This window comes from Somniosus microcephalus, chromosome 5, assembly GCF_052327205.1.
Source record: "Somniosus microcephalus isolate GS21.2 chromosome 5, FLI_Smic_1.0, whole genome shotgun sequence".
Classification (NCBI taxonomy): Eukaryota; Metazoa; Chordata; class Chondrichthyes; order Squaliformes; family Somniosidae; genus Somniosus; species Somniosus microcephalus.
Genome location: NC_140991.1, coordinates 180109463 through 180121960, shown reverse-complemented (window position 1 = coordinate 180121960; position 12498 = coordinate 180109463). Strand labels below are relative to the sequence as shown.

The 12498-nt window shown below is 43.6% G+C and overlaps 1 protein-coding gene across 1 annotated transcript in view; it reads right to left on the bottom strand.

Moving 5' to 3' along the window:
• LOC147117455 (dynein axonemal heavy chain 11-like) overlaps window positions 1-12498 on the bottom strand; it is a 224177-nt gene that overhangs the window by 61561 nt on the left and 150118 nt on the right. Inside the window, exon 17 of the mRNA XM_085988452.1 lies at window positions 8746-8865. Within this exon, the coding sequence (XP_085844578.1) occupies window positions 8746-8865 (120 nt within the window). The remainder of the gene's footprint in view (window positions 1-8745; window positions 8866-12498) is intronic.

Genomic DNA, 12498 nt, shown 5'->3' with positions numbered 1-12498 from the left:
CTATTGCAGTCCTACGGACCATTTTTGCCAGGAATGGCTTGCCAGAACAGATTTGCTCCGACAACGGACCACAGTTTGTGTCCGAAGAGTTCCGGAGGTTCTTGAAAAAGAATGGGGTAAGGCATTACACATCTGCCCCGTATCATCCAGCCACAAATGGATTGGCTGAGAGGTTCGTACAAACCTTTAAGAAGGCAATAAAGGCTATGTACAATGACAACATTCCGCTGCAGCACAAGGTGGACAATTTCCTGTTCGCCTACCGGAATGCGACACATGGAGTCACCAACCAGGCCCCGGCCATGATGTTCTTTAACCGAAGGTTAAGATCTCGCCTGGATTTGCTCAGACCAAACGTACAAAGAGATGTTGAGAGTAAGCAATTCCAGCACATCCATGAGAAGCCAACAAGGAGCTTCAATGTAGGGCAACCAGTCTTGGCCCGCGACTACCGAACAGAAAAATGGCAGCCAGGAACGATATGCACACGGCAGGGCCCACTAATGTACACAGTGGATGTTGGGGTGAGCATCGTGAGACGCCATGCTGACCAGATCCTAGAGTCACAGGAACAAGTCAACCCCATGCCTCGCCCATACGTACCTGGTGATGAACCCGACGTACAGGTCGCATCTACCCCAGAAACAGTAGTATCGGAAGCTGTTTAACCAACCGACGGCAGGGGGCCAGAATCGCCTCTGCACCAAGAGCAAGACACTCGGGAAAGGCGCTATCCAGAAAGGATCAGGAAGTCTCCCCAAAGACTGAATATATAAATAGACTATTTTCAGCTAATCACAGAATCACAGAATCACAGAAACCCCACAGTGCAGATAGAGGCCATTTCGGCCCATCGAGCCTGCACCGACACATATCCCACCCGATCCCCGTAACCCCTACATCAACACATATCCCACTCTATCCCCGTAACCCCACGTATTTAATCCCCCTAACACTAAGGGTCAATTTATCATAGCCAATCAACCTAACCCGCACATCTTTGGACTGTGGGAGGAAACCGGAGCACCCGGAGGAAACCCACGCAAACACGGGGAGAATGTGCAAACTCCACACAGACAGTCACCCGAGGCCGGATTCGAACCCGGGTCCCTGGCGCTGTGAGGCAACAGTGCTAACCACTATGCCACCGTGCTGCATGTTGCATGTTAAAAGTGTTAATTGTAATTAGTTTGATATTTAATTGTTAAATGAGTGTTATGGTACTGTTAATCTAAAAGGGGAGGAATTGTAATGTATATACCTTTAAGGGGGGAACTATCTTTTACAGCTCATGTATACTGCAGTACCGGCAGTGACCACACCTGTATATAGTACTGAGTAGTAATCTGTACAGATCAGTTCCAGTGTGAGCCACGTTGAGTAAACACCTGTTGTACCGTTCTCCTGCAGTCTGTGTCTTATTATACACAGACACAACAGTAACCGCTGCCAGTCACACCCCACCCGCACGAGGTGGGCTTCACTTCTACCATTTAGCGGTCTGGTAAGCTAGGTGTCATCAGACATACCAGCTGCTGATGCTCCGCTGCTCTTCTGAGAAACCGGGGGGGGGGGTGGTGGCAGGAACTCCTGGGGCAGGGAGTCCCCATCCCCGGCCCCTCCTCCTGTGTCAATGATCTTGTCTGGGGCAAACAGAGGTTTTGCCCTCCCTCTCCACCCCACTAGGCTAAAGGGAAACTCTGGAGGAAGGTCAGGACCGGGGTATCTGGCCCTTCACCACACTTCTGATGGAGTTAGAGTGGGAAAGGTCATGGATTTTCAACCCCCTTTTCCCTCTGCTACAGATGCTGGATTAGTCCATGGAGAGTGAAGGGAAGAAACAGAAAAAATGTCTGTCAGGACTATCGGTACAGTCAGCGTACGCAGGGAAAAGGTTTGTTTCTTTATTGAATCACGCCATCATGAATATTTCAGGATACTTGATATCAACAACAACTTGTATTTATATCGTGCCTTTTACATAGTAAAACGTCCCAAGGCGCTGCACAGGTATATTTTAGGACAAAATATTTGACACCGATCCACAGAAGGATAAATTAGGGCAGGTGACCAAAAGCTTGGACAAAGAGGTAGGTATTAAGGAGCGTCTTAAAGGAGGAAAGAGAGATAGTGAGGCGGTGAAGTCTAGGCAGGGAATTCCAGAGCTTAGGGCCTAGGCAGCAGAAGGCACAGCCATCAATGGTTGAGCGATTATAATCAGGGATGCTCAAGAGGGCAGAATTAGAGGAGCGCAGATATCTCGGGGTGGCAGGGGGGTTGTGGGGTTGAAGGAGATTACAGAGATAGCAAGGGGCAAGTAACATTTGCGCCACACAAGTGCCAGGCAATGACTATCTCCAACAAGAGAGTCTAACCACCGCCCCTTGATATTCAATAACATTAACATCGCCAAATCCCCCACCATCAACATTCTGGGGGGTCACCATTGACCAAAAACCTAAGTGGACCAGCCACATAAATACTGTGGCTACAAGAGCAGGTCAGAGGCTGGGTATTCTGCGGCGAGTATCTCAACTCCTGACTCCCCAAAGCCTTTCTACCAAGTACAAGGCACATCTCAGGAGTGTGATGGAATACTCTCCATTTGGCTGGATGAGTGCAGCTCCAACAACACTCAAGAAGCTCGACACCATCCAGGACAAAGCAGCCCGCTTGATTGGCACCCCATCCACTATCTTAAATATTCACTCCCTCCACCACCAGCGCACTGTGGCTGCAGTGTCTACCATCTACAAGATGCACTGCAGCAATGCGCCACGGTTTCTTCGACAGCACCTCCCAAACCTGCGACCTTTACCATCTCGAAAGTCAAGACAGCAGGTGCATGGGAACACCAGCACATCCAAGTTTCCCGCCAAGACACACACCATCCTAACTTGGAAATATATCGCCGCTCCTTCACCGTCGTTCCTTCATCGTCGCTGGGTCAAAATCCTGGAACTCCTTCCCTAACAGCATTGTGGGAGTACCTTCACCACACGGACTACAGCGGTTCAAGAAGACGGCTCACCACCACCTTCTCAAGGGCAATTAGGGATGGGCAATAAATGCTGCCCTTGCCAGCAATGCCCACATCCCAGGAACGAATTTAAAAAATGATCAGTTTGAGCTTTGCTTTACCAACTTCAATGTGATGTGGATAAGCTTAAAGTGTAGCTCTCTACTTGTACAGCTGGAATAAACAGTTGTTGCTACATCCCTTGGCGCAGTATAAAAGTGGCACAAATATACTCTTATCTTTTCGTCTTTATCTTTCTTGATTTCATCTCAGTTTATTTCAGGGTTTTCCTGAATTCAGGGTATTATTAGGAAGAGTCTTGGAAATAAAAGGATCATTCCTTACAAACCTATTGGAACTCTTGAGTGAGTAACTAAGCTAATAGACCACGGCGATTTTATAGATGTACAGTAAACTCTTTCGTATCCTGCACCTACGGGACCGGGATGGTGCCGGTTGATGAAAAATTCCGGATAACAGAGAGGTAGGCAATTTTTAACACAAAAAATATAAAAACCACGGACTAACTCGGCCACCGCGGGGAACTTGGACTCGGAAAAACGAAAAATGGATGGATTCGGCAAGATTACCGGTTATCTATTTTGCTGGTTATTAAAGAATTCCGGATGATTAAGTGCCATTTAAACAAGAGTTTATTGTAGTTGGAATTTCTAAAGGTGTTTAACACAGCTCCAGTGAGGAAGTGTAAGGCTCATGGAATAGTTAACAAATTGGATGGATTGAGAACTTCCATAACAACAGAAGACAGAGGATGGTGATAAATGGAAAATGTTTGTCTGCAAGAAAGTAATCCGTGGACTTCCACATGGAACCCCTATTTTCAATATTTGTGAATGGTATGGAACAGTGTCTATTGTTGTATTATTAAATTTGTTCATGTGGACAGGTAACAACTAGAAAACAGAGTGATCATTTTCGGGGAGATCTGACCAATTATATAGCTGGGCTCAGATATGGCGGATAGATTTCAATATGGATAAATATAGGTTAATGCATATGAGAACATGCAACAGTAAACATGTATATAATATGAAAGGGTCCTATTTTGAGATTTCTAAATGCTAGCCTAGACAAACCTAACCTCAAAGGGAGACATTCAAGTGCCTCCCCTTTAAAGGCAACATTAATAAAATTCAGGGACAGTATGGCCCACTAAATTAACTTTTAAACAAAAATAACCAAAAGATGGTCCTACTTTAAATCCTTCAGTGTCATTTTCCAAAATGGAAAAGGATTTGGCAGTAATCACTGAGCATATTCCGAGAGCATCTGGTCAGTGTGAGGCAGTTATTAAGTAAGGATCAGGTACTGGGGTGCATCTGGAAGGTATTGTCGTACGAGTCAGAACAAGTTATACCCGCATGGGTCCTAGCTATGCCTGCCTTTTCGTGGGCTATGTGGAACAATCTTTGTTCCAGTCCTACTCGGGTCCCCTCCCTCACCTCTTTTTCCGATACATTGATGACTGTATCGGTGCCGTTTCCTGCTCTCGCCCCGAACTTGACAATTTCATTCACTTTGCCTCCAATTTCCACCCTTCCCTCACCTTCACATGGTCCATCTCTGACTCTTCCCTTCCCTTCCTCGACTTCTCCGTCTCCATCTCTGGGGATAGGTTATCGACCAATATTTACTACAAGCCCACTGACTCCCACAGCTACCTGGACTACACTTCCTCCCACCCCGCTTCCTGTAAGGACTCTATTCCATTCTCCCAGTTTCTCCGCCTCCGCCGTATCTGCTCCGACGATGCCACCTTCCACACCAGTGCTTCAGACATGTCTTCCTTTTTCCGCAACCGAGGATTCCCCTCTACCGTGGTTGACACTGCCCTCGACCGTGTCAGTTCTATCTCCCGCACCTCTGCCCTCACCCCTGCCCCTCCCTCCCGGAACCACGATAGGGTTCCCCTTGTCCTCACCTTTCACCCCACCAGCCTCCACATTCAACGGATCATCCTCCGGCATTTCCGCTACCTCCAAAGTGATCCCACCACCAAACGTATCTTCCCCTCCCCTCCCCTTTCAGCATTCCGCAGGGACCGCTCTCTCCGAGACACCCTAGTCCACTCCTCTATCACCCCAAACAGCCCTTCCTCTTCGCCTGGCACCTTCCCGTGCAAGCGGAGGAGATGTAACACCTGCCCCTATACCTCCCCCCTCCCCACTGTCCAGGGCCCCAAACACCCCTTCCAGGTGAAACAGCGATTTACTTGTACTTCTCGCAATCTAGTATACTGTATTCGCTGCTCACGATGCGGTCTCCTCTACATTGGGGAGACCAAACGCAGATTGGGTGACCGCTTTGCGGAACACCTCCGTTCAGTCCGTAAGGGTGACCCCGAGCTTCCGGTCGCCTGTCATTTCAATTCACCGCTCCATTCCCACTCGGACCTCACCGTCCTTGGCCTCTTGTACTGTTCCACGGAAGCTCAACGTAAACTCGAGGAACAGCACCTCATCTTCCGATTAGGCAGTCTGCAGCCTTCCGGTCTCAATATCGAGTTCAACAATTTCAGATCATAACCTCGGCCCCTATTTCATTTTCACTTATATTTTTCCACTCCTTTCCTTTCCCCCCCCCCCCCCCCCCCTTTCCTTTTGTTTCTCTCTCACACCTGGCAGCTATCTTTTGCCCTGCCAGTACACTTTACACCTAATCACAGCCTATTACCATCTCGTCTAGCTTCTAATCTCTTTTACTTCTTTTGGTTCTTTTATTCTTTTGTCCGATCGCAGCCCTGCCTTCGATCTAGTTCCTTTTCTCTCCAGTTTTGAAGAAGGGTCAAACCCGAAACGTCAACTCAAATTTCTCTCCACGGATGTTGCCTGACTTGCTGAGTTTTTCCAGCATTTTCTGAAGTTATACTGTACAGATCTGTCTAGGGACCAATTCTTAAGTATGGTGTGCAGTTTTGGTCACCCTCCCTCAGAAAGAATATAGATTCAGAAAAGAGTGACCAGGATGATTCCAAGTCTTATGGGACTAAGTTAGGAAGAAAGGCTCATGAAATTAAATTGACTTTTAATGGAGAAAATACCAAGGCCTGACGTGATATAAATCTTCAAAAATGACAGATATTAACTAAATTGAAGTAATCATGTTATTTGCACAACTTGGACAATGAGCAAAAGACTAGAAGATACAAGTACAAAATTCAGAAGCCTTGAGCAAGGTTAATGATTAGAAAAAAACTTCTTCCCACAGGATAGTGGATATATGGAACAGATTCCCAGAGAAATGAGATAACTTAGGTTAATTGCCACATTTAAAAAGGAGATGGATTGATAGCTGTTGAGAAGTGAGATTGAGAATTATACAGATATTCAACATGCTTGGTTTTTTTTTCTCGAGGGGAGGCCAGGGAAGGATATTGATGTTCCTTGAAGTAGGGGGTCAACAGATAGTACAAGAATGGGAGAAAAGCCAATGAAAGAATAACCATACATGGACTTTTAACAAAGAGGTCTTGATGATATGCATCGCATCTTTTCGCTCTGGATTTTCTTAGGTTCCTATGTAGGATTTGATTTATCTAGCTGCATAAATAGTGACATGAAGTAGGTAAGGTACTTGTAACCATGGGGATTATAGATTCAGCTGTACAGTGACATGAAATAGGTACAGTGCCCGTAACTGTGTATTTTGCTTAAAATTAACATTGTTTTCCAAAGAAACAATTACTCTGGAGGTCTTATAAACAATTATTTTATTTTATTTATTTCTTCCAATTGTAAAAATAATTACTGTGTAAAGTGTTTGGATTTAACACTAGCTGATTAATAAAAGACCAATAGCTAGGTCAGAAAATACTATGGTTAGGCTTAATGCTTTTTTAAAACTGAAATGCATTCCCTTGAATATGTCAGTAAAGGGTTATAGCAGTTAAGCAACATTTTAATATGAAGTCTTGGCACAGTACTTCAGAAGTTTTAATTATTTTGAACTGCTATTAAATAGCAGTGACTGATATTTAGGGTCCCTTTAAAATGTTAACAACTGAAGCGAAGAAAATTTTAATGAGCTGTAATGCATTTCTCTTAATCTCTCAGTAGAGGGCACCAAGAGCCCTATAAATTCTGGTGTGGAACTGGAAGGTTATTTATCATAAAGCACCAACAATGTTTAAAAGTATATATTGGAAATCATATCAGTGGAAGAATTTCAGTTTCATTTGCATATGTAGAAATATTTTCCAAGTAGTCATTGTTAATAAACGGTAGTTCCCATTAGTAATAGTATGTTAAATGTGTTTAGGAATTATTAAGTTCTTGGAATAATGTTAAGACATTTCCGTCAGTTACCTTCTATATAAAACCAAGAGCAGGAATGCAAAGAGGTTGACTCGGGCTTGTAGTAACCTTTTATTAGTCATCTTATGTTAAATCCAAGCACTGTAGACGGTGATTACAGTTGAGACATTTTACAGTTGAAAGCAATAAATAGATGAAACAATAATGGGCAAGCAAGAGGTTGTAATTAGTAGATTGCTTGATTGAAGAACAAGAACATGGGTCGAGTCCTTCAAACAAGCTGTCTATCCTCAATTACGGCCTGCTGTCCAACCTTCTGTTCATTGTTACTATGCAATCACACCTTAGAGGAGACTGTACTTTATCAGAATTGCCAAATAATATTAAAGGTTATAAAGGGAGATTCATGTGTACTTATGTTTACCATTTCTCCCTCCATCCCATGTTTTATTATGTAACACTTCAATCTAGAGGTTACACGTGAGGTGATATTTTGTTTATGAAGTTCCTACCACTGACAAAAGATGAATTAAATTCTCCTGTAAAGAAGTTTATGCTTTGATTCAGGGACAGCGTTAGGGCTGTGCAGCGCGTGCAATTGCACAGGGCTCCGAGCAGATCCAATCCCCTAACTGGCCACCACTGGCAACGTTGGTCAGTCTAGGCAGGCTGAGCTCTCAGCATAATCTACTCTGTTTCTAAATGACTGGTCTGCATGGGTCTTCCCATGATTGGTAAAGTCGGGCCCCGATCGGATCGAGCCCACACACCGAACCCTTGCATGGAGCACCCACACGGCAAACACCAACCCTACTTTGAGTTCAGATGTTTTTTGTATTGTTTTTCATTTTACATTAAACACTAAGTAATTTACGCTGCTTTCCCCATCAACTGCTTATGGTCAATTTAAGTATGGCATCAATCTTCATGCATCATCTATCAAGTCTCAATGTCCCTCATTCAAAGAGGGAAAGGAGGATGGAATTGTTCCAAGGGTTTTTGCCAGGGCATTGTCACAAGTGGTTGAATTGGTAGTGGGCTGATGACAAGCTATCCACCTATCCACTTTCCCAGTCTGAAGAGATGCATTGTCTTGAGAAGGAGGGGGGGGGGGAAGGAAAATGGGATAGAAAGGTTTCCAATGGCACAACTTCATTCTTAGATAATGAAGTTTAATGAACATATGAAGTGTTCATCTGTCAGCAGTGTGTCTTTGTTAAATGGTGAGTAATGTACTACATTGCCATGGTGTAATCTTTCCACTATCTGTTTCCTTTTGTAGTGTTTTCTTTATGTGGGCAGTTTTGCAAGTCTGAATACGGGTAAGGCTTCCGTGTGGTTTCACGGACTTACAAAATTACCCAGTATATGTAATCCTTTTGTTCTGGCATTAAAAAAAACTTTCCTTGTTAAAATTAGTGTCAAAGTTATCTAAAGGATTTCAATACTTACTATGTTTGGATGCATGAATTCCTCTAAATAAGTACGACACAGCCTCCTGTCCCAGTCATCAGTAATGTGCCCTTCGTACATGATCTCCCCAAAGAGGTAGCGCAGGTCTTCCCAAGGCACCTACAGCAATAGGAAAGGACTTAAATGATTCCCAGTTCTAGCTAACTTACACAAGGTTATTTGTCACACTAAGCATTCCTATTGTAAAATGAGAAATAAGCTTTTTCACATATATGATTAATAACATTCATTACTCTCATGAGCAAGTTTTCTGATTCATTTCTATGATACTAAAAAGTCTAAGTGCGACCTGAGGCATCTGGAATATTGCTGTGATTCAGGAACTAGAGCCCTGTATTATCAGACCTGAAGGCCTGCGGTCTACTCTGCATGTATGCCATGCTTGTTAATGTGATCTGGAAGTGCCCTGACAGCTTACAGCCTTGCCCACATATAATTCAGGGAAAGCCTCAAAATGCACCTGATGTTCCTGAAATGTGGTGCTTCGCTGAGGTCAATATTCAGCTTGAGTGTATCAGTTCACAGGCATTTACGCCACAAGAATCTGCCAGGTCTCTGACCCTTTTCTGCAGGCTAGGTGCAGGAAGTTGGTGCTGAGAGCTTCAATATAATATTCAAATAATGCTAGAGTGATATAAAACCATCTCCCATGTCTTTACCCTACCTTTATACACAGGCGCCCAAGGCTGTTAGCCACTGAGTTGTCTGCAGTAGTAAGTTAAAAAAGTTTAGTAAGATAGTTGACTCGGCAATTTTAGGTCATTTCTGGCCCATTTTCCTTAATCTTTTTTGGCTTTTTTCAGCTGGCATTTGGTTCTCATGAGCTTTTGTGCCAATTGGTTTCTTTTTTTTTTGTCCCCAGCATTGTTACTGAAACCAGTGAGTTTCCCAATGGGGATCCCTCTATCTGATGAGCTTGTGAGTGGAGGTGGAGGATCAAAGGGAAGTGAGGTAGTCACGCTGAACGAGAGGTGCTCTGTACCCATCTGCCAGTGCCCGCATACCCATTACAGGGATGAACATACTTCAGTCACTTTGACAGACGATTAGTGCTTGCAGAGGGTCCAACTTTCAAGGTAGGTTGTGACTGTAGCAGATGCGCTGATATGTGCAAAGGCCTGACTATATGTTAAACTGGATGGTTCTTCAGAAACACCCCGATCACACTATATAGTGCTGCTTGAAAGCAGGCAGGTCAGGTTGATCATCAACCGGCAAAGCCTGATTTTCTGCACCCATCAAAATGCCACCAGCAATAGTTGCAGATACTTCCATACCTACCTGGCAACAACTGTGGGAATCATCTTCACAGGGTCCAGGTCAAGAGAAAACCAGCTGCAGAGCTGTGAATCTGTTGTAAAGAAACCTGCTGCTACTACGCAACATAGGGCTGGCACCGCCAGGGATACAACCAATCAGCTGCAGCCTCAAGTCTGTTCCCGCCTCCTCCCAGGCCTGCTACGATTGGGATTTATGGGGATGTTGCTGCGCAGTAGCACAGAGGGCAGCCCTGCTCACAACTGCCTCATGCAACACCAACTGCACTTTGGTGGCCATCAAACAGGGGTCAGGCTCTGAGCTGCTCAGTCACTTGCCTGCAGACTCATGCCTGCACCTCGGCTTTTCTTTCGCTTAATTAACAGCCTAAATTGCTGTGAGGCTTTGAAGCTGTAAGCAGTGGTGTTATGAGGAAATTCTTTTGATTGTTAATAGTTGAAGCAAACATTAGTGCAGAGAGGTAAATTGTTCAGACCAATAAAACTACAAAGTGCCCTAAAAACAGAAATTTCTGGAAATACATAGCAAATCCATGACCTTTGTACATCATCCAACATTCTTTCCAGAGTTTTTTAAAATCTGTTTTTCAAGTCATTAAAACCATGAGCTTCCTCTTTGCAATATCAACATATCTAAGGTTTTTGGTATTCTAAAAAATGTTGTAATCTGTTTAAAAGAATGTTTTCTTCAACTCTTAACAATCAAAAGAAATTTGTCTTAATACCACTGGTTACAGCATCAATACCCCACAGCAATTCAACTAAAAATATGTAATAGTACTCATCATATTTTAACATTCAAGTTTGGACTAATCCTCACACTATTTGCATATAATTCAAGTGAATTTCATTTCTGTAACCAGCATCATGTCTGCTGCGGTTTTGATAAACAAAAAGCTGCAAATGCTGGAATGAATTAAAAACAGAAGATGCTAAAAAGGTAGGTTAACATTTTGGGTGAAGATCCTTCTTAGACTCAGAGAATGGAGGGCAACAAATGCCTCTTGGTGGGAATTCCTAAAATAAAAGGGCCTTTTATATTGGTCTTTTTTTAATTAGGGTTCTGGGAGTCTGGCATCCATGAGCCATCTCCTGGCATTTACGCTGTTAAATTAATTTTCTGTAGACCAGCTACAGACCTGTAGACCCAGGTACAACTGAGGAAAACAACAGATGGAGGTCCAGAATATATGTGTGCTATCTACTACTGTATTACAAAGAGGCAGTTCATGTGTTTAATTGCCATTAAACAGATTTTTTAAAATGCTGCAAAGAGTAAAAAAATGTTGGATGATGTACAATGTTCATGGATCTGCTGTGTATTTCTAACAATTTCTGCTTTATTGCACTTTGTTTATGGGCTTCAGGCCATAAAACAACAATTAGATAAAAGAACGATTTACTCATCGTGCAAAGCACTCACAAAACAAAAGTCAATTGAGGATGTGGACAAAAGAGAGATTGGTGACTTGGGGTAAATATTCTGCTGTGCCATTCCCTATGCATACCAAGAGTACATAGTGGGAAATTGCTCAATCCCAGCCAGTGAAGTAATGAGTGGGTGTACAATTTCCTGATGTGCATTCCTGGTATGTGCCAGTAGAATTTTTATCCCTTCGTACCATCCCAGCAAGGCTGCTGTTACCTTCGACTGAATTTTCTTGCACCCCCCTTCACACTCACACAGTAAAACTCCGGTGGATTCAGTAGTTGGGGTGTCCAATTTTCTGGCTTTTCTGCCATGCAAGGGCATTCATTTGCATATATCTCAAGCTGTTGATACGAACAAATCTTGTTCTGATTTAGGATTTATCCACCAATGAAGTAGCAGTCCTAAGAACAGCTCTTTGCAAACCTTCAGCCCACAAAATTGACACAGGATAAAACAGCAAATAAGACATTTTAATAATAATGTGATTGAGCTACCTGGGCTTAAGGGCCAGATTAACAGGGTTCAGCGACCATAGGTTGGATACCCTTGTCCCAGATTTTCCAATTTAGGTGCAGTTTACACCTGATTGGTGAGAAATGGGGAGCTATCTTTTCCTCTTTTGGTGTAATTTAAGTTCAGAATGGTTGCTGGCAGGTTTTAGACAAACTGAAAAAGAAGTGGACTACAGTGGCAATTCTCCAATTTATGCTTTCTTTGAGTGCAGATCCCTACTTGGAGCATGGGATTGTCGAGTTGTCCAGCAACTTCCTGACAATGCCACCTCACTCAGCAGGATTTTATCAAATACTTTCACAATTAGCACTTCCTCCAGGAGTTAGCTATCCTCTGCAAGCTCCAGTGAGAGCCAATACCCCCAAGAACTCTAGTCAACCCCCCAAGATACTAGTCTGGCAAGATTTTATGTGGATTCTGTTTATGTGGAAGTGAATGCAGTATCCCTGACCAGGATCCCTAATGACAGAAGAATAACAGAAGAACATTTGGGAACAATCACAACTATGA